Consider the following 27,065-nt stretch of genomic DNA (forward strand, 5'->3'; position numbering starts at 1 on the left):
TGTGACATAACTATAGAAGCACTTGTAGCTTTACAGTAAAATAAAACATGTTAACCTAACAAACAATGATCCAGAAAATTGGTTAATTTAACATAACACAAGCCCTAGTTATTTAGCTAACGTTTACTGGCCACTAATGACTACTGGTCCCCACAGAAAAGGAAGAAAAACCTCTTTGATGTAAAGGAAAAAAATAATAGTTTTCATTTTATCAGATTAAGGTGAAAGCTATGGCACTTTTTCTTCCTGTTACAGTATTAGTTTGAAAGTGATTATTTTTGTTTTTTAAACCTTCAAAATCACTTTGTGATATCGGAGGATGTGGATGACTCCGTCAGTCCTCATGCTGGGTACTGGGCTTGGTCTTAGAGCTCCCTAAAATAGTGGAGTTTCTAAATCCACTCTGATCCTGTATTTGACCATGCCTATTGACCCCTGTTTCGGGCATGCTCAGAACAGGCTGTTTCAGTGTCTGTAGCTTTAAATGCAAATGAGCTGTCTGACTACAACCCTCTCTGGAAGAGCTTTGGTGGATTGGGCTTTCCATGCCCAATTGTTTACGTTGAGAAGGCACACTCAAAGGGCAGAACAAACTACTTGCTGTCGGAGTGTCACCCACCTTGGGGAGGAGTTAGTTGCCTTTGTGATGTCACAAAGGGAGTCTCCAATTTGCCTGTTTAAGCACACGTTCACTGAAAAGCAGATCAGAAAAAGGTGGAGAGGATGGACTCTTCTCATAAATGGAGGGCTTGTAGAAAAACTAGTTACACATAAATCAGTGGAAAAACATGAAGTCTATTTTGCATAATTTCACCATTAAATGTTAACACGAGTTTGGAGGAAATTTAATCATGTCAAATTTCCCTATCCTTCTCCTTGGATGTGTTTTTTGAACAAAGCTCCATGTTATGAATCATTTGTCAGTCATTTATTTCAGACTCTTGCATAGACTGAATTAAATGTTGTGACCAGTTAATTGGAGAAAAAAAAGCAGTTTCCATTATTCCATTCAGACTTCACAATGAACAGCAGCTGATTGTTATAGAAAGTAATTTATTACACAAACCAAAGCTAGTTTACAAATACAGTTTCCAGTCCTGTGTGTGTGTGTATAGTCTAGTATGAACAAACCAACATTTCATATTTACAGACTTTGCATACAGCTTTGTTTTCCTGTTCCTTGGTTTACATCACTGCTTGAGCATCCACAAATCCGGATTTAAAAATACAATAAAAAGTAGAAATAAGAATGATTTGTACAGAATAAGGAGACATACATTGTTTTTTTTCCTTTTTTTGTCTTTTGTTTGCGTTTTAAACAAACGGAAAAAGAGCCAGCACATGTGGTCCTAGCAATGCTCTACACAGGCAGCCGATAGGCCAGCCTTTCTCCTGACTGCCCAACAACAGCATTTGGCAGTGATGATTGACAGGTCGTTACACCCCAGAGAAAATCATCAGGAAACTTCGGTTAAAGCACATGAGAATAAACGAAAGCCACACATAAGCAGTCTCCTATCGTCCACCTCCTAATTTAAATACTGATAGACAACATATTTATGACTTTTCTCTTTTAAAAATCAGGAAAAAAAAAAGTTTAAGAACATCACAAAACTGGGTTTCTGGAACAGACTCCTCCCAGTAGGCCAGGAGGAAAAACAGGAGGCTACACTGTTGAGAGTCCCTGAACCTGGCAGTGTAACTCTGAAGGGTCAGGGAGGGCTGAATGTTCCCAAATATAGCCCGTTGCTCTCATTATCTTTATAATGGAAAAACTTAGAAATGAAACCTTTCCATTATACAGCAGGTAGTTCATTCCTGCTATGCTGGTAACTGAAGACTATTGCCATGTTTTACCCCCAAAATGTAACCACCTGCCCATTCCTGTATTTCCATGCACATGATTCTGTGTAAAAGGTCATGCCGGATGTGTCATGTTTGTCTTTTTGAGATTAACTGTTCACACAGGTTGCAGATGGCAACAGTAAACCAATACAGGCTGACGAGTATGGTGGATAACAAGTTCAATCTCAGGCGCATTTTTCCACTCAATCATAATTCTACATTTGACCTTTATACAAGATATTGTTGTTCATCCATAATACAGATACCAGTGGTTGGAGTGCATGTAAAAACAATTCTCTCCTCTCCTTGTTCTTCATCCTGGTCTAAAGTCTGGGGGAGATGAGCATCAGCAGTCAGCTATGTGGAAGTGGAAGGGATGGCAGCTGAGCCGGGCCAGAGGTTGTTCTGGTTGTACTCTGCAGGGTAGGAAACTACCTTCGTCATTCAGAAGGGAAGCATTTATTCTGCCACTCAAACAATTCAACTAACATTTGTAAAGTAGACAAACCAACAATGCTGCTCTCTGGAAAAAGAAGTTACAGTGCATACCTCAACACTGCTAAGGTACTGTATGATCAAAGCAGCAACTGGACTACAGGTGGCGGGTGAGAGCCAGTTTAAAATGATAGATGAGATAATGATGCTCAGGAAGAAGTTTCACTTATAAACACCAACTAAATGTTTGTTTCAAACACCCAGGTAACTTTGCCTGTGTTTGTCCCACTCAGAGTGTAAGCATGGGATTAGCCCGCAGTGACAGACTGAGCTGGACACGCGAGCGTGGAGCTCCACTCCTCTCAGATAATACGATACAAACGGCCTGAGCACGTGACGGCATGTGACCATTAATTCAACAACATGGATCTAACTACTGTGTCTGGACCAACTTTTCTATCTTGCAAGTATATTCCTTTTTTTTTTTTTGGTCCATGAAATAATTGCGGCTTGTGCTTAAAGCATCATTTAAAGAAGCACTCGACTGATCGAGTAGATTGTTGATTTGTCCACTTCACGGGCTGTTCAGAAAACCTGTCCAGGGAACTACAGCATTACATTAGCTGAAAGTGCAAAACCTTCTAATCTGCCCTGATTTGATGAGTACGGTCCGTTAATGGTCACACAAACACCACAGCACATCATCGCTCAGATCCTTTCAACTGTCCAACTCTACAACACAAAGCCCTAAATCCAGGCAGGCACACCTGGAGATAAATAGCACACTGAAGATAAATAGCACACTGGTGGCTGTTTAAGGTGGTACTTTTTACTGTGCTGTCTGGTTGCCACTCCATGTGTCAAATAATCAAAGAATCTAAACCTTTTTGTCCACACTGACACTCAGTCACTGTAAAAATCCCATAATTCACCAATAATCACTTTTATATGTCAGCTAGAATTTCAGACAGGACAAGGATCTCCCAAACATATCAGTGTAAGTGGCTTGTTCAGAAGACAAAATGTACCAGCGTTTGGCTGGTGGCTGGTGCAGCTCCCCCTTATTGGTAAACCCACCGGTAAAGTGTCCAACGGTTTGCAGCGGTAGTCATTTAATCCTCCTTCCTGCCCACCACTCCAAAACCCCCCCACCCATCCATCTCCATCATAGCTTCCCGAATTCAAGTCCCAGGGTAAATTCAGTCCAAAAAACAGCGGTAGTCATGAACTGCACTTTTTTCTCCTCCCCCCTCCCTCTCATCCCCGTTTAGTTTTCCCTCAGTCCCTCCCGAGCCCTCGCCCCCGGGTACGGCAGCCCAAGGGGATAACAGTCCAAATGTGTCGGCCATTTTACAGCAGTACACACTTATTGGGCTTCTTGCCTCGGCGGGCCTGCAGTGCCGCCCTGGTGGCCATCTCAAACACCTCCCTCACACCATCCTTTGTCTTTGCAGAGCACTCCATGTAGCCGAATGCTGCAATGCGGCCGGCCATGTCTCTGCCCTCCTCTGACTTTACTGGCTCCTGTTGGATAAGGACAAAAACAAGCCGATTGTTAAATACTTTCAGTGTAACTATGAATATTTAAAAACGAGAAAATATTAGCTAATGAGCTAGCTAACCAGTGACAGCCATTACCTTTACTGATAAAACTAAGTGACCTTCAGTCCGCTCATTAATGATAGATTTAGTCGAGAGACAGCTGCATGAAATGCTGGATTGTTGTACTATGATATGATGTTTGAGTAATCTCAATTAATTATTTCATTAATTTGTCCCAATGAACGCATGCATGACAATACACCTCATACACCTTTGATCTCTTTATCGCAGTCTTCCTATATAAAACTGTTCAATCATTACTTCAGACAAGCAAATTGAGTTTTAGTCACCTGCTTCATTTTGGCCAGCTCCCTGCGTGTGTGTTCATCGTTACGCAGGTCTTTCTTGTTTCCTACCAGGATGATGGGAACGTTGGGACAGAAGTGTTTGACCTCTGGGGTCCACTTCTCGGGAATGTTTTCTGTGAAGGAAATTAATAATAGAGAGATTAATGATCATTGGAAAGAGATATTTCAATCAGTTTAGTTTCTGTGTGTGCATGTCTGAGCTTACTGTGGTTGTCAAACTAAAGCTCACAGGGATGTGGTCGATCATCCGAGGTGGTATCAAAATAAAAAAAAAAAGCAGGAACATCTGGATTCTTTTCTTTACTAAACGGGGTATTTTAGAACTGAAATATGCCATTCTCTTTGTGGAAAGTGTCAATAACCTTAAAATCCAGAATATAATTCACACCAGTATATAACATGTAGTATGAGTTGGGGAGTTTCCCAGAAAGAGATAAGGTTCAAACGGTCCATCTGTGTGACTGTGTCGCTCTTTCAGTACCATCTGTTTTCGCTTTGAGTTTGCACTACTACGAGTTAATTCATGGTCGTTGAGCTCTCAGCTCACAGTGAAAGTACTGAAAGCCTGTAGTCGAGCCGCCCGTCTCCACTGGTCACTTGTTAAGTTTAAAATAGCATTCAGTCAAACAAAAGAGTATTTGCCAAAGTTGATCTATGGAAACAGATCCCTGTTTGCTTTCAAAGCAGGATTATGGCTTTGGGAGGAGAAAATGATAAAAAGTGTCGCAACAAGCCGGCTCTGTGTTGCCGTGTCTCCGCTCAGCTTGCAAACAATGAGTGAAGATCCATTTCAAGTCACATGCAGTGTGTGATCGTGTCAGCTACACCCGAGGTAATGACAGGGCGTGTCAGCATTTTAAACCTGTATATTGGTCGCACTGGTGTATAGAACATAGCACAGTTATCAGATTTTTTTTTTTTTAAATGCCATCACAAGTCTGTTTTATGTATTTGAGTTTAAGGTAGAGGGGAAATCATGCACAGCTAATATAGGAAAAAATATCCTCTCCAACCCTCCTTAAAAAGCTAGTTAGATTTCACCTTGTTACTACTGAAAAAACAAACCATGCAACAATTGCACCAAAGCTATCCGAGGGTGCAGGAATGACCTTTATCTTTAAATGAGTTACCAGAGTTAAATCAAAGAATGCCAGCATGTAGTTAAGATGAACATTTTCAGAGCCATTTAAAATGTGATAAGAGAGAGAGAGAGAGAGAGAGAGAGAGAGAGAGAGAGAGAGAGATAATTCTGTGTCCGAACAGAAGAGAAAAGCACAAAGCAACGCTTCCATATCTCCACCGCGCATCATGTGATAAAAGTCTTACTTGGTCAGCAAAAACACATAACGCTTTCAACAGAAATGTGATGTGTGAGGAATACTAAAACCCAGACTTAAGAAGAACAACCTTTGTTTTTTCAGACTTGTGACTTCCTTCCATTCAGTTCTCTTTAATTACCTGCAGCTTTTATCGCCTCGTTTCATGCAAAGCAATTTCCATGATTAAGGAATAGCTGCTAATAATCATTATGAGCATGACTTGATGTTTTACAGCACGGCTGCGTGACTCATGATATGTCTGAGTGTGTGTTTGTGTGCACGCACAGCTGAAAACATTTCCTGTACAAGTGGGAGGAAGAGTCAGAGCAGGATGAAGACAAATCTACAGAACCAAGAAATATCACATTTAGTCTTCATTCGTTTCTTTCTTCAGAGATGAGACAGTGATTGGTGTTTCTGTCCCACAATGTGAATGTTTTCTTTACTCACCCAAGCTGTCTGGGCTGTCTATGGAGAAGCACATGAGGATGACATCAGTGTCTGGATAGGAGAGAGGTCTCAGCCTGTCATAGTCTTCCTGACCCGCAGTATCCCACAGAGCCAGCTCCACCTGACACGTGCGGTTATAGAGGGCAGGGAGAAGGACGAAGGAGTGTGGAGAAAGAAAGAGAGGGAGAGAAGTTAATGCATCGTGTCCATTTCATGTTGATGCCTGTAAAGAGATCATAAATACAGCAGACCTTGTTCCTGTCAAGAATAATTAAAAAAGACTGATTTATTTAGTTCTTCTTTTCATGGAAAGAAATCAGTGCATCATCAAAATTATGCTAAAGTAGAGATAGTAAAAAGATAATAAATCATTCATGAATGGTGTTCAAGGTCTAACATGCTCATTTTGACCACAATCGAGAAATGCATAAAACGGAATTCAACAGATTCTTTTCATTCATACAAATATGAGAAAAATGTATTAATTGTTAAAACCTCATTTTAAATACATAAAATAATTATAGAGACATGTGGATACACATTTATATCTGCCAGCTGACAATCAGCTTCAAAGTCATCTGAGTGGAAACATCCCTTTGTTGCCATGCTGGTGGGAGAACTGACACCTCTGACGTGTGAAATATTCAACAGAAGAAAAGAGAAAAAGAAACAAATTCAGTGTGTTTTCTTTAAAATACATAATCTGGCACCAGAGCCTAAACTGTAATAATGTAATAGTGTTAGATGAAACAATGGATGAGTTGACACTAGGGATGGAAAGTTTAATCTTAAAAATCGGGATACACTGATTCAAGGTGTCAAGGTTCACATATGTGCACATAATGAGCATCAGCAGCTGCAGACCAAGATTTTGAAACTGAGGACGTCTTTTAAATCGGAGGTGGAAAAACAAGCGTTTTGGCTTCCTCAAGACAGAAAAGGGTGAGAATATAAAAGACAAGACAAAATATGTGTTCATGTATTGCAAGAAAACAGATCCACAGAAATATCCCAACCAACACAATGTCATTTAATGGACCCCACACCTCCCCTTGAAAAGTTCAAATCACACCAACAAGCTGGTTTGCAGCCTCCAAATGAATCTTTTTCAGTCATTTGTCTCTAGTCTCATTTTGTAATCGTGACAGAATCGTATCGTGAGTTTAGTGAATTGTTGCATCCCTAGTTGACTGCAAAGCTAAATAGGGAAAGAAAACCAGATCAAGACACTTGTGAGAAGTGTGACAAGAGGCAGCTTGAGACTCCCCAGCAACACAGAGCTGGATATCAACCAGCCAATAAAGAAACCCTATTAACCCATTATAAGGTCATGAGGGTTTCTGATATAAGAGTCGGGCTGGGTGCTGCAGTTATCCAGAGTGGCACGAATACAAACCAGCAAGTCATAAGAAGCCTAACTCCACAAGCGAGCACATCCTCCCTATCTCCTAATTTCAGGATTTTATAAATGCAGCATTATTCTACACTGTGCTGACTCTTTTCAGGACATAACTGATGCACATGTAAGACTATTACATCCATCAGTGACTGGATCCTCGGTCATTGTGAGTAAGCAAATTGGTTATCAGGAGCAACATAGACTATATAAAGGTCTGTAGAAAAGGAACAGGCATAGCAGATGACTGCAGCAATCTGAGGAAACAAGTGAAAATGGAGCAGCACACTTCTATCAACACTTGCTCACTTGGCCCTGAAGGTAGAATTAGAGCGTTGAGCATGATTAAGCATCCAGGGAACAAAATTAACCCTGATGATACCAGCACATAAACCACTTCAGAGACTCAAGAGGTGGAAATGTGACATTTACAAACATAGCTGTGCTTGTCTGGTACTGTTTTTTGTGTATCTAATGTTTGTAATGTCTTTTAAAGGCCCATGGAGGGACCGGGCATTTCAAATGAGCTTAGGCTATAAATGCTGCAGTGAGTGGTAACTGTTTACTTGCTTTTCGGCAAGGAGTTGGTGTGCTTTCCCCAGCCAATGACGGTGCACAGTTAAGTCTAGTAGTGGACACAACTCACTGTTTGGACAAAATTCAAAATGTCTCACCTGTTTGCAATCCACCTCTATGTCAGCAACGTAGTTCTCAAACACAGTGGGGACATAGACCTCAGGGAACTGGTCCTTGCTAAAGACAATCAGAAGACAGGTCTTTCCACAAGCTCCATCCCCCACTATCACCAGCTTCTTACGGATGGCCGCCATCCCTGGAAGACACGGAGGAAAAGGACATGGTTATGATCGAGGAGCCACATTAAAAAACATACAGTGGAATCATCTGTGAAACTTATAAAGTAGAAATTAGATTCTGGAGCATCTCTATTTGTAGTCAGCAGGGAAAACACACCGTAAAGTAACCTGTCTCTCATTAAAAGTTGTGCTAGTACCCACCACAACCCACCTTACAGTCCATTTCAAGTAATAAGAGAAGAGAAACCATCTAAATAATGTCTGACATTAAAAGAAAGAGTATTTGTTCAGTGCTGTGTCTTACTGAGGTTTAAAGCCTCTATCGGGAGTTGGGAAATGATTTATGTAATTTTGAAAACTTTAAGCGTCATTGAAAAAGTGGTCCACAACAAAAGTAGGACTTGTTAGTTTAAAAGGCATAAGACAAATTGTGTAAATGGAAACCCTCCTTCACACAGAATACATGCAGATGTGAGGACGACAAAGTTAAGACCTTAGCTGCCAGGAAGTAACATTTAGCAGTTAAATGTGACCGTGAAGACTCAACAGAAGTGTTAGTGTGGGTGTGGGAGGAAAAACTTGCCGAACAGAGTAATGGGAAACTGAGGCAAATGAGTATCTTGAAGTTCTCCGAGAGCTGCTTGGATTACTCCACAGAAGAGAATCATATTCTCCTGACAGCAGGCACAGAAACAGGAACTAGGTGTAAGTGTGTGGGAGTTTCTATTTGCTAACTTTTACAATATTTTAATTTGTTGGTTCATAATCCATTTAAAAAAATAACAAAACAGTGACACATTGAAAACAGGAAATGTGCATTTTCCCATGAAAGGGAATAGTGTCAGAAAGGCTCCAGCACTAGAGTTTGGAAAAGAGCAAAGGTACAACCACTTCATTGACCAAATACATTTCAAACAAAAACACAGTGGCTGCCTCAGTGACAGAACGTTACTGTGTTTCTTCATGTACAAGGAGAGCGGGAGATCACAAAGAATCTAAGAACTCCACCCATGAAGGGTTATTTCCTCCCATAGCTGAGAAGGTGCAAAATCATCTCCATGACAATGACTCAGCTGGAGGTGTGTTGAAGAGTTAACTCCCTGACACCTTCTTCTGCTCCCCATGTATCCACCAAGCTGTGGTAATCTGTAGTCATTCTAAAGCTGTGTTCCACTTCACAATAATGGCCCATACAAAACCGCATTTCTCATGTTATTTTGTCCTCCTGACCAGAGATCTGGGATACTACGGATATTATAGAATAATTTGATTGTGTGCATATTACTTATAAACAAATGTGTTTCTGCCTTGCAGAGGCCTCATAAAATTGTGGCCGGGCCCAAAATAATCCCTTTTCCTTCCCCTCAAGTGTTTTGCCGTTTTTTGTCCACACTGCAGTTTGTGCACCACTTGCATCTTCAGCAACTGTAAACTGTGTACATGTTCTTAAGCTTCTGGCTGCGAGTTTTAAACAGCACAGCACATTTCCATGTTTCATCACAAGATACCTGCCCGGACGCAAATCAGTGACATGATTACACACAAAAGTAATCCTCGAAATTTAGCCCCCAGCTTTGTCAGTCTCTGACCCTGAAATGCACTGAAGCAGTGCGGGGTGCAGCATGCATCCTATAAACGGTAGATGAACACTGTAAGTAGGACAGCAGTGTCAAAAAGGATGAAACCATGCCCTTCATGGATGGGGGGGAAAAAGAATAGAGAAAATTGGGGGCAGCTGTAGCCTTGAGGTAAACAGGTTTAATGTAAATGTGTGAAATATTTAACCAGTGGGTTAAATTGGTAAATAGCAACTTGCTCTACTTAAGTTGCTATTACTTGTACCACAAATGTTACCACAGTGCTTGTCGGCACAATGTTAAAACCACTCCCAGTTATGGTTTCGATGGATTGCATTTCTAGGTATCAATGTTTGGATCAGACTTTAAAATTGATATTCAAGCCTTTTCTTTGCCAAACAAACCCTGCAGGAACAATTAAACTGAGGCACAAGTCAGACAAAACAACAAGGAGTGGCACAAAAAGCACAAACTAAAGGCAGAACAACAGGAAAATCTCCATTAGCTGGGGAGTCTGTCGTGTCTGAGCTCAACACCAATTGAACTTCCAAAGGCAGGTTGACATGTTACAGTGGAAACACAGCACACACTGATTGTTGCCGGAATCTGATAATGATTAGCCAAGGGGTCGATCTTTTTTGACTCATCAATCTGACCCTGGATAAACCCCACCCCAGTGTTTCACTGCGCTTCAGGACCCACAACCACTGTGACTCACAAGGACACAAAGTGTGTGGTACTGTGTGCACAACAATTCAACACACCTTTCCATGGAACAAGGGTTTTACAACAAAACTTGCTGACCGTTAAACAAAAAAAAAGACCCAGTGTTCATGTGTTTGTTTTGTATTTTAAAGGCCACATTAAAAAATATTGTTTTTCAGATTTTATTTACAGTTTTCACATAACGCTGTGCCACAGAAAACATTGGAGGGATGAGAGAGAGAGAGATATAGAGAGAAAGGGCACATTATACTCCTTTTCAACAAGTTAAAATTGTCCCCCAGATATCCCCAAAGTATCTCTCAATCTAACATTTTTGGCTAACAAATGTATATTATCAGTTGACAAAGCCCTCTATTACAGCCCTGCTCAGAACATGCTGTTTCCTGGTCTGTAGCTGCGTCTGATCACACCCCTCTCTGGAAGGCGGTGTGGCTACGCACCGCTGACAGTGGTAACACAGATCACTGTTAGCATGTCTTACTGTTATACTCCAGGTTTACATCACGTTAACGCTGCAAATCTGAGCAAAGCTCCCCAATTAATGAGAAAATACTCAGACAATGGATACAGAAATTGAGAAGACACAATGGGCCATAATGAGTACAAAAAAACAGTTCATATCCAGTTAAATAATGAGCCACTTCCCAATCAACATTTACATCTGGGAGTCACTGATGAGATGGGAAAGGTGATATATAGATGATAGATTCTCGAGATAATGTTCTCAATGAGTCTTTACAGTTTCATAGGGTTCGTTAAAATCCTAAATATTTCTCTAAAATTCTTTTTTTCTTCTTCAGTGGACTATCTTATAACTGGAACTGTGTGGACATGGCTCCAACTGGTTGGTCTTTCTTCTGGCATGAAAAAGTCGGTGACATATGTACTTCCCTAATCAATTATAACGCTGGCAGGAAAAGGCTACACGTGCAAAGCTCTGCAGTCCTGCATGATAGCCAACAAAAAAAATATGGAAGAAAATTTAGAGAAGGACAAACAACGGGTATGGACAAAGGCAGGATAATCCTCATTGGATCCAATTAACAGAGATGCTCCGGTGATTCGGACCCGCAATAATGTTTAATTTGCACTTCACACACAGTGAATGTGCACCCTTCAGAAAACTGCTGGTCACAGACAAACCCTCTTCATTATCCAGCTTCTCAAATCAATAACCGGTACATGAAAAAAGGAAGGAAGGAAACCCCTTTGGGCTTGTTCAGAAGTTATCAAACAGCCAGCCTGCAATTCCAACACCTCATGTGACCACAGAACACGTCATGATCAAACTTAATACTAATCTGTGGCGTTTATAATGATTGATAAAGAGTTGATTTGAACACTTTTCTGTCTGTATGGTTTCCTTGAATGACACCGTTGTAGATGCATCATTAAAATGGTCACTGTATGCTTGGTGATTCATCAGCCTGGCCTTTAGAAAACCCCGCACAGGCAGGCAACAGTTGTATCTAAAAGCATGTCTGTGTGCATGCCAGGAAATACCCCACGCAGTCTTTAGCGTGGAAAATTAGCCCCGGCTTATAGATGGTTGACCGACTGCCGCCTGATGAATAATTCAGCTTCTGACAGAAACATTGTAGGTGTTCTTCTTCTGCCACCCCACATGCTTCTTATGAAAACACGGACAACACAATGAGTGCATGCAGGAACAGGTCGGAGATCTTAAATTAAGAGACAATCAGATCGATCATATTGGCAACAAGGCACTGACTGTTCTGACCTTCAGACACATTGCCAGGGGGATCAAATCTAACCACTTGTGTACTAATCAAGGGCAAGTCTAAAGCCTCAATAAACAGATACAGTGTTAAGCAACATCTTTTTTATTATCCACTTTATCTCAGTTATTATATCACATAAAAAAGAGTATTGCTTAAATATGTGGACTCTTACGAGGAACTACTGGACAGAAAACCATAGATAATAGTAACTGCTGACATTACAGATTACCAATTTTAATAAAGCAGACTGTGGAGAGATGGGACTAAATGTAAATCAAACTTTCAACAGAACTTAGAAATACTCACATTCAGAAAATTGAACTAAAATGCTCACTGGATAGCCACCATACCAGACATAATTTCTCATCACGCTCGTCTTTGTCATCCTGGTATGTGTGTACAATGAAGAAATCGATGACCATTTGGGGGATTTTTTTTGTGTCTAGATTCATCAACTGCTCATTTAATCCAGCTTTTACAGCAGGAGATAATTTTACTTCACGGCTTCAAGGGTGACAGACAGCGTGTACAACATGCAATAATGCCTTTCTCCACCCTCCCCTGCTGTATAGGTGCAGCAAGAGGAGCTCTGCTATCTTGTGATGCACTACACACCAGGAATACTGGAATATCAGAAAGTAATAAAGACATTACTGAAAAATTACACTGAGCCACCTACCAAATGTTATGAATAAAGTGCTGTGTTAGATTTTTATAAACTCAGAAACTTTATAGCTTATTGAACAAATTATTTCCACAGAGAATACAGTTTGTGAGGAAAAAATTAGAAGAAATTGATCTTCCCAGCCATAAAACATTTCTCAAGAACTGACTACAAATTACCAAGTCCACTCAGAAGAGTGCCATCAAATCCATTACAGTTTTACCTTCAAATAAAATGTCAGGTTGTACATATTACACTGTGTATCCTACAGCTTATTGGTCAAATACTTTAAAGATATAATGCTTGTGAGAAAAGTGCTCAATGAGGTCTAACTGACCAACAATGTAAGTGTAAAGAAGAAGTAGTTGGTGCCTGCAGGAGCTCACAGTGTAAAGACAAACATTGTTTTCAAACCCGGCTTGTTACTGGGTGGGTCACCAGAAAGATGGCGTCATCACAGAGGCAACAGATGGCTAGTGTGTCCGCAGTGGAAGAATGGGTGGGTGGCCCTAAACTTAAGCCTATAGTCCACACACAAATATATACGTATGACTTATTCAGGCTATGAAAAATAATTTTAATAAGGGTTAAAACTTCCCCTACAAATACAGACAGTGTGGTCACTTATATCTTTTAAAACCACACACAAAAAGTATGGTTATGCCATTTATAGGCAGTACATTAGTGTTTTAGATCCTGTCGTAAATATACACTATTTTCACACAAATATTGAAGAAGCTGGTGAGGTCGCCTGCACAGTGAAGAAAAGAGTCTCATTGTTTGACTACAGACGGATCACAAACGTTAATCCAGGCCAGCTTTACAGTCTAGTGTTTTTTAAGATACTACCAACTTTACTTACAGCCCACCGTGTAGTTTATCTGAGCTGTTTCGTCCAAAGGATTCCCTTCAGTAATAATACAGAAATAATAACCAGCACAAGTGGACTGGCAACTTGCGGAAGCGACGCAGAAATTGAGGTCGGTTAAGAGGGGAAAAACGCTAACTTAGCATGGCGTTAGCTTAGTCCGCTTAGCCCCTTAGCTTAGATACCAGGGTAACTTTTAAAATATCAATATCAACGTATAAACTGAACGAATACAAACTAAGTAATACTTCGTGGTGCTATGGTATTTCAGAAAGTAGTTTACCTTCAGTTTATGTCGAAAGACTCGGATTTTTCAGTGTTTCCCGGAGTAGACTTGCTCTTTGCCGACCAGTCGAGTCGCTCGCTTTTACCTCTCTCTCTCTCTCTCTCTCTCTCTCTCTCTCTCTCTCTCTCTCTCTCCTCTCTCTCTCTCTCTCTCTCTCTCTCTCCTCTCTCTCTCTCTCTCTCTCTCTCTCTCTCTCTCTCTCTCTCTCTCTCTCTCTCTCTCTCTCTCTCTCTCTCTCTCTCTCTCTCTCTCTCTCTCTCTCTCTCTCTCTCTCTCTCTCTCTCTCTCTCTCTCTCTCTCTCTCTCTCTCTCTCTCTCTCTCTCTCTCTCTCTCTCTCTCTCTCTCTCTCGAATTGATACAATGAATTACTTCACGGGAGCGCGCTGCCAGTGCTTGTAGTTTTTACACGGTGGGGGGGAGGGGTAACTGGCACGAGCCTGAGTGCCACACCTGCGCGGGCACGAGATGTAGGCGCTCTCCAAGAGGGTTTACGGAAACGTTAATAAACGGAAACGTTAAAGTAAATTCACTTGAGTTACGTTGAGCGGTAAACACAGTCAACTCTGTTCTCGTACCTGATATTTTCCCATCTCTTAAATGGTTAAAAGAAATTCAGGTTTCTGAAAGTTGTAATGCTGGATCAAAAGGCATATTTACAGATAATCCAAATTACTGTTTACTACAATTTGACCCAAAAGTACTCAGTAGATCATGCGACCTAGTTTCTGGTGGTGTTTTTAAGAATACAGGTTTTCATTTAGGCTTAATACGTGTATTTATACACCTATGTGTTCTACAGGCTACTCAACTAAGACGATACTACTCTTCCCCTTACTGGAGTTCATTTAGCCTCTAACAGGTTCCGTTGCGTTAAAACAATAACTTTCTTAACGTGTTTTCAAACTAGGAGCTGCCTGTCAAAATTGTGATCTGTAACTCTGTACTTACTGCACCACCTAGCGGCCACTTAGGGCAACTAACTGGCACACAGCTGGTTTTGCTTTATCATGTTTTATGTCTGCAAATACAGATAAACCCATCAGCCCCCTTTCTCCGCCTCGGTGTAACTATTGTCTTATTCTAGTAAATCAAAGTATGAACGGCCCTCAGTACAGATTCTAAGCTGATTTTCTCTTCATTAGTTCAGCACTGCCTTGATGAGTATTTTATAATTCTCACACATTTAGTCCACCTCTCTTCCTTTTTTTGCATCACACTGTAATCTCGTGACACTCTCTGGTGCAACATCCTACATGTCAAAAAGTTTTCCTCATGTATGGCTAAAAATGGAACTTTATCAAGGTGGTAATCTCCCTTTTTAATGTCAGGAGAAAGTGTGTTAGCATGCTGGACTGCTGGAACTCTCATTGCTATTACAAATGAATAAAGTTATTATTACACGGTTGTTTGGGGTTTTAAAAGGTCAATCCACAAGGTCAACCCTCCAAATTTCAAAGTAATCCTGACAGTAAATTCCCAAATGTCATTATCTACAGGTGGACAGAAAATACCACAACGACAAAGATTGAAAAAAGTTAAACTTTGAATTTAATTTCATACAATCTTCTTTTATTTCATATAGAGATAAAGAAATAGAACAGGAAAATAAAACAGAAAAGTCTGGGCAACGGCCAAAGTACACAGAAAGAGAGAAACTGTTATCATCAAGAACAAGGTCTGTCGGTGCAAAAGTGGGGATAGATATGGAAAATGAAAAAAGTGAAAACTATTCAAAGAAAATAAAAACAGAAACATTCCTCCTCCAGCAAGACAATAAGAGAGTGGCCTATCAGAAATCCAAGAAGCATCTCAGGCCAGGAAAACAACCTCAATCCACAAGTAGAAAACCGTTTTTTTACCCAACAGTTACTCGTTTTGCAAAGTGACTGACTTGAGGGTCGTGTGTACTCCCATTTCACATAAAGCATTGTAGTGTTTATTGTTCAACTACAAGGATTTGACTGCTGACACATTCAGAACCCTGACATCATTCAGACCTGCAGCTTTTGACGCTCAACTCTATGAGTGACTTGGCATTATTTATACAGATAGTGACACGTGGGAGTCCATTCTTTCTTCTATTTGGACATACAGGACAAATATGAGCACAGAAAACAAAAACAAAGGGAACAGGGATGGAGTGGAGGTTTGGCCAGGCCAGGATCAATTTAAAACATCAGACTGCAACATCCCTCGGGCCTTTTCCCTGATCCAACCAAACGACTTATCTGAAGGCGTCCATGCATGGATGATTTTTAACTTTAGGATGTACGCTGAGTTGTTCCAGAAAAGCATGGTAAAATCATGCTCCTTTCAGAGGAACTTGAGAAGTGACACAGGTCTCACCGAGCTGTCAGTTAGGCTTTTGTTTGGACACTTTACATACCGCAGATTGCAGTTGGAGATTTCAGGACTGCAGCTCTAATCTGAAAAACAGTGTCTCCTCTTGATAGGTTTACTCATTTATTATCATGAATGAAAGGAATGACCCTACTCATTCAACACACCAACACATTATAATCTCCAATAGAAGAGCACACTGAAATAAGAGAAAAAGAAATGCAGGAAACAACACAAAGAACGTCGCCTCTCCAGTATGGCTTATCACTTCCCCCGACACGGCACATTTCCATCAGGTGAAACGTAACAATTATTCAGAGTTACACTCCGTGTGTCCCTAAGAGCACATGAGCCTAAAGTGGTAGCATTGTGAAGACATGCTGGGTATCATCTCTCCTCTATCGGTTTCTATCCTTCCTCACTGATTCACTGAAGTCTTTTTTTTGAATCAAAAAGCACATTTGGGAGAAAAAAAATGTCAAACTCACAATGTAAAATGCATCAGTAAAGTTCCTGTTCAAACATTACACCCGAGTCTGTGGGCTGAAGGTTTCCAAGCTGATCAGGTCTCAGTGTTGCGTAACGACATTTTTAAGATTCTTTCCTTTTTATCAAGTCCTCCATTTCCCACACATTTGAATACAACCTTTAATGCACCATTTCAGCCGTTCTGAAATCACTGAAGTACTTAATTTGGTTGTTTTGATCGTCACCAGTCCCTCAGTTAAATTGAACAATGACGAGTCACTACTTTAGGCACAAGAGGAGAGGATTTGTTTCTCCCTTACTGGGTTAATGTTTGATCAGTAGAGTTCCAAATAAGCTGCTGTGTCCGGCGTTACATTTGGTTTGACAGTTTTTTGGTCTGCTTGTATGCATGCTCGCTCCATCTGTTACATAATTCATCATCAACAAGGGCAGTGCACAATTCCTCCTGCACCTCAGGAAAACGTTGAGATAGTTGTGACAAACAGAACCCTTTCTCATCGACTCAAACATGACGCTACAAATTTTGTACATCAACATTTTGGGGTAGTTTCCAAATGTTTCATTGGCCACATTTGAAAAGGAACCTGCTGAGATAAGAAACACATTCAACATCCATGATCGTCACTTTTATACGATCCTTTCAAACTCTAAAGTGGAAGTTCACAGTTGCTCTTACCAATTCAGAAACCTTGTGATCAAAAGTTCACAAGCTTAAAAAACTATGTAGCAGATTGTCAACACAGTGCTCTATCATCTGAAATCATCCGTTTTCTCTGACTGACCTTAATGAACAGAGGCCTGTGGGAAATGGGAGATTTGATCATTTGCATAATAGTGTAAGACATCTACGGCGATGACTGTCGACTAAATGAACGAATCACTAACCTTTTGGTCTGAACAGAATTAACGAGGTGCTTTAGACAATGTTATTGAGCTGCCCATCATCCTCTCTCTGTCGGAGACGATTCATCACAGGGCCCTGCGTTCTCTGCGCTTTTTTTAAAGATGAAATATGTTACAAGTGCAAAGGATGTGAATGGCAGACTGTGCAGGCTGATTACAGATCAGTGCAGGCGTTATGAGTCCACAAACATCATTTATCCTCATGAGTCAGTGTCTGACGAGTGACCAATCAGAGTTGAGTTTGACGCAGCAGCAATCCAAACTCTGAATCTGAGAGGCATGAATCATTTTGTGTAAACCCAGACGCTCTCTGCATTCCACACATAGGTAGTCTCTGACCTTCACGTGACCTCCATCACTCCCCTGTATCCATCATGTGGTAACTATTACAATTACAACCACAACAGATGAGGTCCACTTTCATCCACCAATACAACTGATTACTGACTCTTATATGAGTACAGGTTCTACATGGAGGAAGTGAAGAAGGATACAGGATGATGATGCATGAGGAGATAACCTAGGAAATCTCACAACTCATAAGTCGGGAAAAACCACATAAACCACATCCACACAAGTTTGTTTGTTATTGTACAGGTGTTTTGAACCAACCCAGAAAAAAAAAGAAAAAAAAAAGAGAACAGTATTCAGTTGAACCTACAATGGGCTGCTAAAAAAAAAAAAGCGGGGACATCGTCTTGGTCTCTGCTTGTTTTTCCAGAGACAGCAGACGGCAAATCGATCGAGTCTGAAAAATTCACTTCACCTGGCACCTCTTCATATCCTGAAGTTTTGTATCAAAGTTCTTCAGCAGGAACAGGACCTGCAGCAGCTTCTCTCCTCTGATCCTGCAGTCGGTACTGAGCTCCTACTTTTCAGACTCCCTGCGTCACATGTGGTCACGCACGTCATAAAACGATGTCATTCCTCCACTCTTTTCAGAATGTCGCGTGAAGCGTCCGCCTTTCCCCCCTCAAGTATCAAAAACAGTCTGTCAATCGGAGAACGATTAAGGCCGCTCCATAAGGACGTTACAACAAGAATATTGTACACCCATTTTGTTATTTATTTAGAAAGCAAGAGAAAGAGACACACGAAGCAGAGGACAGAGCCCTGCCAGAGAGGACTGAGTTCAGACAAGAGAGAATTTTTGAAGGCGTTCGGTCTGATGCAGGAAGGAAGGGAAGAATTAAAGTGTCCTGTTTGCCCTTGAACACTGAGCATTTACAGCCAACACGTCTGAACTGAAAGCGCTGTACAGTAAGAACCCTACGCTGCCTACGATCACACTGACAGAGTGTTTTCGTACGCTGGAGGATGTTGTGTGTGTCTGTGTGTTTGTGATATAGTGTGCCTAATCACTGTCACTTGGTGAGCCTGTTTTCTAGACAGGGACCTGAACATGTCGGTATACCTGCGTCTGACACAGAGCGTGTGTATCTGTACATGTTGGTCCTGTTTGTTACGATCTCGACGGTGCGTCCTCGAAGCTTATGATGCTGGACTCCGGGTGTTGGGCTCCGCCTGTGGAGGTCGCTCCGCCGCTCTGTGACATCGAGGATGACTGTGTGGACGAGAGGGAGCCGCCGACGGGTCCTCCGGCTGATCGAGGTGTGGAGGTTGAGGGGTCGCGAGCGCCTGCGAGGAGAGGCTGCGTGTCGGTTCTGACCTCGTCGTCTTCGTCGTCGTCTTCATCGTCCATGCTGGGCCAGGCGGACGTGTCTTCCACGCGCTTCAGCCGTTCGTTCAGAGCTTTGAGGGCCAGTTGTCTGCAGAGGGGAGGGAAAAAGAGGCACTTGTCATCAACTGTTATTTATTGTCTCAGTGCTCCCATTAAAAGTAATCCAATGGACTTAATGTCAATGAAGTGGAATGTGTTTCATTTGATGCCTGACGCATCACTGCAGCAGAGCTGGGACGACGCGTCCACGAAATCGACGACATAAATTCGTCAACATGAATAATTTGCGTCGACGCGTTGTTCCAAACAACCACAATGTCCCTCACTCCGGTCCAGTAGTGGCAGTTATGATCCAGAAAGCGTGTCGCCAAAGATGCTATAATTTAAAACAGAGGAAGAAGAGGAACTCACACAACAACAGCAACACGGGCACGGAGGAGCAACAAGTAGGAGAAAAAAAAAATCCCGTGCACGGTCTTCAAAAGAGAGTTTTACTCTTCTTCACCCTTGGAGTGATGTGGTAGTTTGCAGACGACACAAAATTCATCTGACCACACGAGTACGGCAGCAAAAACACTAATATTTGAAGAGAAAACATCCGGGAGCTCTGTGTCAGGATGGCAGCAAAAACACACTGTGTGAAAGTTTCCATTTAAGAAGTAATGTGAAAATAAACGACAACTGAAAAATTCAACGTAAATCGTTTGAAACATAATGGTTGGGGACAGCTCTACACTGAAGCAGCCCGTCAACAATATACCGTAAATTCCGGACTATAAGCCGCTACTTTTTTCTCACACTTCGAGCACTGCGGCTTCTACTCCGGTGCGGCTAATGCATGGATTTTTTATGGGGGACAATGAGCTTCTGCCGCAAAAACAATTGACTTCGTCACGTCGGATCTTAATATCAGTCATTTTGCGCTTCATGCACGCACCCTCATCATGGAAAACACACGGAGAAATACATATGATGCAGCTTTCAAGTTAAAGGCGATCGACCTGGCTGTCAAAGAAGCTAACAGAGCTGCTGCACGTTAAGATGACACTGACAGCGACAACAGAGACTGAGGAAGTGAGTAATGAAGTCATTCTGAGGCAGTGAATGGATGGACTTTTTCTTGTGAAATATATTACGGTCATCTTTTTCATCAGCCGTGTTACAGACACCGTCGGCTAGGCTTCGTATTGTAACGGTTCATGTTGTAAAGTCAGTAGTTGATAATGTGTTCATAATTCCGATTATGTGGAGAGTCAGTGAATGCACCAGCGAGAACGTGTTGAGTGGCTGTATGAGAGAACGCTGGGGGAGAGAGTTGGATTGTTACGACAAGTTATGGTTTTGTTCTCTGCTGTAAACGGCGTGGTCACGGCCGACAGTGATCGGGTTATTAAAAGTTATTATTTGAACGCTCTCGTCGTCCTTTAACGTCCGTACGGACGCTACAGTATTTGCGGATGTTACCGGTAGCCTACGTCTGTGTAAATAGCTCTTGTTATAGCGTGGACACCTGCGGCTTATAATCAAGTGCGGCTTATATATGTACAAATACATTTATTTACTTATTTTTAGCTGGTGCGGCTTATATCCAGGTGCGCTCAATAGTACGGAATTTACGGTAAATGTTTGACTGTGATTTTCAACCACAAACTTAAAGTGAACTTTTCGTCACTGAGGGGAGTAACAAATATCCAGAGCAAAGACCTATAAAACACGGGAAAAGATATCCCTTTTCATGAGAATACTTTTTAAAAAGTCTGTCAAATATTTCAACTAAAATATTTAATTTATAGTCATGATTTTTAATCAAACCTCGTCAAACAGTGATTTGGTATTCACATTAAGCGAAGTGTAACTTGGGTTTTTGCTGAAGCTAATATGAAAATCAAAGTCAGGTTTACATTTGTACAGAGGATTTAAACAGTCTGTTTTTGTGATTTAATGAGACCTATTCAGATCATTTCAAAACTCTCTGCACCTCAGCGTCTCCTGTTATCTGTGCAATTCAAATGAAAACACTGACTCCACTTTTAAATAACCAAATACCAATGAAAACTTCCATAATGTGGTGGTACAATGCACAGCCTTAAACTTGAAGCACCTTTTGATTTGATCACAGCACTTAAGTGTTTTTGGGTAGGAGTTTATCGGCATGACCCGGAAACATTCGCCAACCCTTTATTCTGCGTTTAAAGCCTTTACTGTTGAGACAGGATGGTGATTCGGAAATAAGGGAAAGAGAGGGAGAGAGCGGGGAATGCGAGCGAGAAAGGAGCCACAGGTTGGATTGCTCCATTTAGTGCCATACCTAATTAGACTGTATTCATAAATGTGCTCATTCAGAAAACAAGTGTGCAGCAGGTGAGTTGATGTTAAACAATGTAAACAGGTCATTTACATTCACCTTTCAAATGGCAGGTAAGACAAACACGTTTCAAACAATGAAACAAATGAGCGTCTGTGTGAGGAAAATACAAAGAAGCTCAACCAGTTACTGGAGGAAGAAGAGTCCACCTCGCCTGGTGCCACAACATTGTGCAACTGCGTATCATGAAGACATATGAACATATGGACATATGCGGATGGAAAACTAACCTGGATAGAAACTGACAACCTTTCAAAGTTCCTCATTCATTTTCCAGTTATAACAAAAACTTATTGAAGAAAAAAAAGAAAAAAATTTCCCAAGGCCTGGAGTCTGAAGAAGGCTGCATTTATGTGGTACACAACTTTAACCATTAGGCTAAAAAAAAGTTTACCAGTAACTGCCCCTTTTACAATTACAGGATCACTCTTTATGTGTGTGTGTGTGTGTGTGTGTATGTGTGTGTGTTTGTTGGTATAACCATCTTTATGTGTGACAGCTTGGGAGTAAGTCTGCTTGACAATGGAGCAGAAGGAAATAAACTCCGACAGCTTGAGAAGTGTTGGTGAGTGTGTGTACTGTAGAGCTGAGGACATGAGCATTTTCAAACTGTTTGTCAAGTATGACAGAAAAAAGACGGAGGCCTAACAGACCTTTACTGTGTAAATAAAATGAGAACCAATACTTATTCAGTACCTCGTCTCTCTGGAAGGTTTTTTTTTTTTTTTTTTTACTCTCTGTGGGTGTGTTTATTCTGTGTTCATTCTCTCTGGTCTGCTCTCACTCACCTCCTCCTCTCTGCGTCTTGTGGATCTGTCCCTGGCAGGCTGATAGTGATGGAGGAAGGCGCCCCGACGTCGTACCTCTTCACCATCTTCCTGCAGATCTTGATCTTCACAAGGGCCGAGTGGACCAGCCCAGCCAGCAGCCCCACGGCCGGCTGCAGCGCCTCAGGGAAGAAACTGGCGAAGGCAAAGTGGTCTGACATGTCGCCGCGGCCCCGGCTGTGCCTCTGGTAGAAACGTAGGTAGACCCAACCGGACAGAGCGCCATAGCTGTATGAAGCCAAGGGGGCAGAGCTCTCAAGCAGCCCAGACAGGCGCAGTAAGGCCAGAAGAAGAAGGACCAAAGCTGGTGCTGCTTTGAGTCTGACCTGGAATGAGAAGGGAGGGGGGGGGATACATTTAAATTCTTACATGAATCATCAGGCAAAGATAGCTGCCTTTCTGCCTAAAAAAACAACATGCCTGATGGTTTCCATAATGTGCTCAACCCAGCTAGAGTCAGGACTTGTAAGACCAAACAAAAGCTGCTAAAATGGCAGAATGACAAGCAGAAATCCCAGTAATCATGAGCCGGTGTTTTGATGATGGTTGTTAGGTAACATAATCAGCTGAGAGGGGGGAGTTTGAAGTGAGGTCACTTTATTTTGTAACACAGAACTCTGAAAGAAGAAGGCTGAAGAAACATGACACATGGAGCCTGTACTTCAGCAAAAAGACTCTGTTCTTATCCAGATAAAAATTTGGGTTTCTCTGTAAAATGGGGTTTTTGAACAGATCGCTTTGTTCTACAATAATCTAATCAACTATCTATAATCAGGCCTAAACCAGAGGACACAGGTCAAATAGAGCTCAACCCTGACCTGTGAACTGTACATTGATGTTGTCAGTAAGAAAGTATGAGCTTGCATTTTGCCCTCAAAAACATTGACTTTGATGACCTCAACATATCAGCATTAAAAGAACAACAGAGGCATTACACAACAACAATAATAATAATATATACTATTAATCCCACATAAAATTCAGTTTACACTCTGTTTAATGGACATGAACACACACACAGGCCGAAACACACACACACACACACATGCACAAACACTAAAGAGGAGAGGTTCTACTTTGAAGTGATCAGATAAAAAACATGACAATGCCATGTGATGGATGAAAGAAAAAGAAACATCATGGGCCTGTTTGAAAAGTACTGCACTTTAAGACGTATTTGACTTTGGTCATACCTTATACTAAATAAAAGTGTGTGTGTATATTTGAATATTTCACTCCCTTCCCAAGGCTCTGCTTTAAACTTACTATGCTCCCTGAGTAGCTGAAAACACACAGCACATATCCAGCCCCTTCCAGACTGACACAGACAAGTAGCAAAACAAGTAGCGTTAAGTGCATACCTGAAGCTTAAGTGAACTACAGCACCCTGCTCCTCACTGGTCTGGTACAGATTCAAGCACCACAGAGACACTTTTCTTCATGTGTTGGACTCACCTGTGGAACTCTGAGCACCGTAGTATCCCCCATAGTCTGCTTCAGCGCCACGAGGACTCCACCCAGGAACCCAGCTGCTCCATGCATTTGAACAGCGAACAAGAAGTCCAGGTCAAAGGTGGCAACATAGGTGAGGAGGTAGGAGAGGCCTGCCAGGAGACCTGCAGAGACATTGACCACTGCGAAAAAGATCAGGAGCTCCAGAGCGCCCCACAGAGGCTCCAGCAGGCGCCCACATGTCATAACTGTCCCAACATTGGCTGCCACACCCCAGATGTGTTGCTCCACCACCCCATGGGTCACCAGAGTCCACACCCAAAAGTTCGGTGGAAATAGATATCCTGGGGTCACCCCAAGTGCGTACGGAGTGTCAACAGCCCATGACAACAAATAGAGGAGGACCACCACAGCACTTATACTTTTGACCACAACACTGGTGCTGGCAAGAGCAGCCAGGAAGTGCTGCCTCGCCACCGGCAGGTAACGATTCATGTTGGTCTGGTGTGGAAGGGATCCTTCTTGAGCAAGGCAGCTCAAGAGAATACAACACAGCGGATTGGTTGTTTTTGTTGCAGCAGATGTTGGCTGCAGGTCAGAGTTTAACTATGCCAAGCAGAACAGATGACACCCGACGGTATCAAAATCCCCTCATCTCTGTGACACTTCATCCGGATAGCTTTGATTTTAATTGATCGATATGCTAATCAGTTGAGTGAGTCAGTCTTTCTGTCAAACTAGGTAGCAACTTAAAGATGCAGCTGACAAGCAGAAGGATGTGACAACCTCAGCGAGGAAACCTTGTGATCCTGTTCCCTAGCTAGCGACCTTCAGTGAGTGTAGACAAAAGAAGACATAGCTCATAGTTCACGTCCAGGTAACAAGTTGACGGCAGAAGCCAAATATGCAAAATGAGACAAATGATAGTCAGTCAACTTTCTCAGAAGATCTCTCGGCTGAGTTTGCGTGTGAACACAGGACAGCTATTGTTAGCTAGCTGTCAAAACGTAGCGTCTTATCTTACGCTGATTTCTGTCCGCCTCGGAGGAACAGGCCAGCTGAAGTCTTCGTTTTATTATGACAGAGGAGCCAGGTTACCGGAAAACTTGGACCCTCAAATCTGTCCACGCAGGTCCCGTCTTGATCCTTGACGCTTTTTTCGGCCCGGTGTCTACCGGACTAGCCCGAGGATTTCCAGTAGCTAGCAACAGGCCTCCAAAACAATGTTAGAAACGCTTCTGAACGAGCGTCAAAACGCGTCAAATTCACAGGTACCTAACACGACCTTTTCGTCATACGTTTAATTTTATGTACCTCCGTCTTCTGAGTTTTTGAAGACGAGTAGCCAAAGGGAAATATTCTGTTGTTATCTTGGTAGGTGGCCTCCTCCTTCTCCTCGTAACTCCACTCAGCAACTAACCTGCGCCGTCTGCCAGCGTCATCAACCAGCGGTGAAAAAACGTCAAGTCACGTAACCAGCGAGCACCAAAGCATGCTGGGAATATGAGTTCTCTGTGACATCATTTACATGTTATTAACATCTTTGTTGTCCACGTTTGCACATAGCCAGGCCAGAAAAAAACATGGTTTAACCACTCGTTTAAGTAATGTTTTATATGTAAGCATTTTACCTAGCTGTGGTACAAAATGCTTATAATATGTTATATGAAACCAGGACCAGGGAACATTTAAACTAAACCTAAACCCAATACTTTTCTGTTGTTTACTTTAGGAAATATGTAAGCATGATAGCAGTAAGCTCAGTTACTAAACATATTGCAATTAAAATATAAGCATATTAATGAGCACTGCTTAGTTAACTTCTTTAACGTACAATTGTTGTCTGGTTAACTCTCAGGTGGTCTTCCCATCGATCTTCGTGCATCGTTGGTCTAGTTTCCATTTCCGAGCTATAGTGTGGTCAAGCTTGTGGCTGACATTTTGCTGATTTTTTTAAAGGCTGTAATAAAATAAAATATTACTTGCACATTACTTACTTTCAAACCACTAGATGATTCAGGATCTAAAAGGATACTGGGTCTTAAATCTAAAACCACTATAAGCTGCCTAGCTTTGTACATTTCATGTACATTATTATTGATGTAACTCTAAAATCGATAAATAGTGCACCAGAGCAGTACAAATCGTATTTTTTTTATACCTTAAAAAATACACTCAAAACACACAAATAACTCTTATGCATTTATTGTATTTCAAACCACAACTTACATCACTTCAACGGAAATATGATCTTCAAGGTGTAACAAAGATCAAACACACTGACTGCAGCTTCCAGACTTTACAGAAACAGATCAAGATCACAGGCACAATTTAATATAAAAATAAAAAATGTGTTTTGCTTCACATGCTGTATAGACTCACATACAACACCTTTCGTACTTAACTTCAAGACTTGTGCACTCTGAAACTGTTTGAACCAGCTTCTTTGTGTTGAAGCTGAACCACCAGCCAGCAAATGATTTATTTTTTTCTGGCTGTGCTGAATAACTTTGATTTTATATATTTGATTTAGAGGCACATCTTGAAAACTTAGTATGGTGATGAGCAGACGTTAATGATGGTGGCGGGTACAAAATAAATCGTAATGATGAACAGTACGGTGTCCATACAAATAAAAACTGGTTGTCAGGTTTTGCAGTTTAATAACCATGCAGGTAAGCTTTAGTGGTGTATGATCACCTCCTCTTCTATGCAAAGCCATGCTAACCACACCAAACCTCTGTTTAAAAAACATAACTCATATGCCATTATACTCTTTTTGATATCATGGGAGTTTTGAAAAAGGAGACCCATGATCTGTTATATTGGTCTAGTATAGTCTCTTTTGGACCACAAACCTAAGAACTCAAAGTCAATCTTTGAAATAAAGCCTATTGAATATTGGATTTTCACAAAGACATGTTGCGGCGTTTTGAATTGAAAGAAATTCAATGATTACTCCAAAACCTTTAAA

General features: G+C 41.5%; 2 protein-coding genes across 2 annotated transcripts; both read right to left on the reverse strand.

The window, feature by feature from the left end:
• Positions 1-1,036: 1,036 nt before the first annotated feature.
• Positions 1,037-14,172, reverse strand: rhoab (ras homolog gene family, member Ab). The gene is made up of 5 exons (XM_079358857.1): positions 14,031-14,172; positions 8,030-8,187; positions 5,960-6,080; positions 4,173-4,303; positions 1,037-3,804 (listed from the first exon to the last, which is right to left on the reverse strand). The coding sequence occupies exons 2-5, from the start codon at positions 8,183-8,185 to the stop codon at positions 3,631-3,633; spliced, it is 582 nt and encodes a 193-aa protein (XP_079214983.1). The 5' UTR covers positions 8,186-8,187; positions 14,031-14,172; the 3' UTR covers positions 1,037-3,630.
• A 1,387-nt stretch (positions 14,173-15,559) lies between these two features.
• On the reverse strand, positions 15,560-25,547 carry tmem115 (transmembrane protein 115). Its single transcript, XM_079359109.1, has 3 exons — positions 24,095-25,547; positions 22,601-22,965; positions 15,560-19,535 (listed from the first exon to the last, which is right to left on the reverse strand). Exons 1-3 carry the CDS (start codon positions 24,584-24,586, stop codon positions 19,229-19,231), a joined length of 1,164 nt encoding a protein of 387 aa, XP_079215235.1. The 5' UTR covers positions 24,587-25,547; the 3' UTR covers positions 15,560-19,228.
• Between the last annotated feature and the right edge of the window lie 1,518 nt (positions 25,548-27,065).

The sequence above is a fragment of the Symphodus melops genome, assembly GCF_947650265.1.
Source record: "Symphodus melops genome assembly, chromosome: 13".
In the NCBI taxonomy this organism is placed as follows: domain Eukaryota; kingdom Metazoa; phylum Chordata; class Actinopteri; order Labriformes; family Labridae; genus Symphodus; species Symphodus melops.

Bases quoted from the DNA above. Each gene is read 5' to 3' on its own strand.
- rhoab (XM_079358857.1), bottom strand. From the start codon at position 8,185: ATGGCGGCCATCCGTAAGAAGCTGGTGATAGTGGGGGATGGAGCTTGT. The intron at 6,081-8,029 runs GTGAGACATTTT...CGCACGTGTCAG, and splicing joins TAGAGGTGGATTGCAAACAG to GTGGAGCTGGCTCTGTGGGA. The intron at 4,304-5,959 runs GTGAGTAAAGAA...TTTCCTTCACAG, and splicing joins AGACAGCCCAGACAGCTTGG to AAAACATTCCCGAGAAGTGG.
- tmem115 (XM_079359109.1), bottom strand. From the start codon at position 24,586: ATGAATCGTTACCTGCCGGTGGCGAGGCAGCACTTCCTGGCTGCTCTT. The intron at 22,966-24,094 runs GTGAGTCCAACA...TTCTCATTCCAG, and splicing joins CGGTGCTCAGAGTTCCACAG to GTCAGACTCAAAGCAGCACC. The intron at 19,536-22,600 runs GTGAGTGAGAGC...TCCCCTCTGCAG, and splicing joins CAAGACGCAGAGAGGAGGAG to ACAACTGGCCCTCAAAGCTC.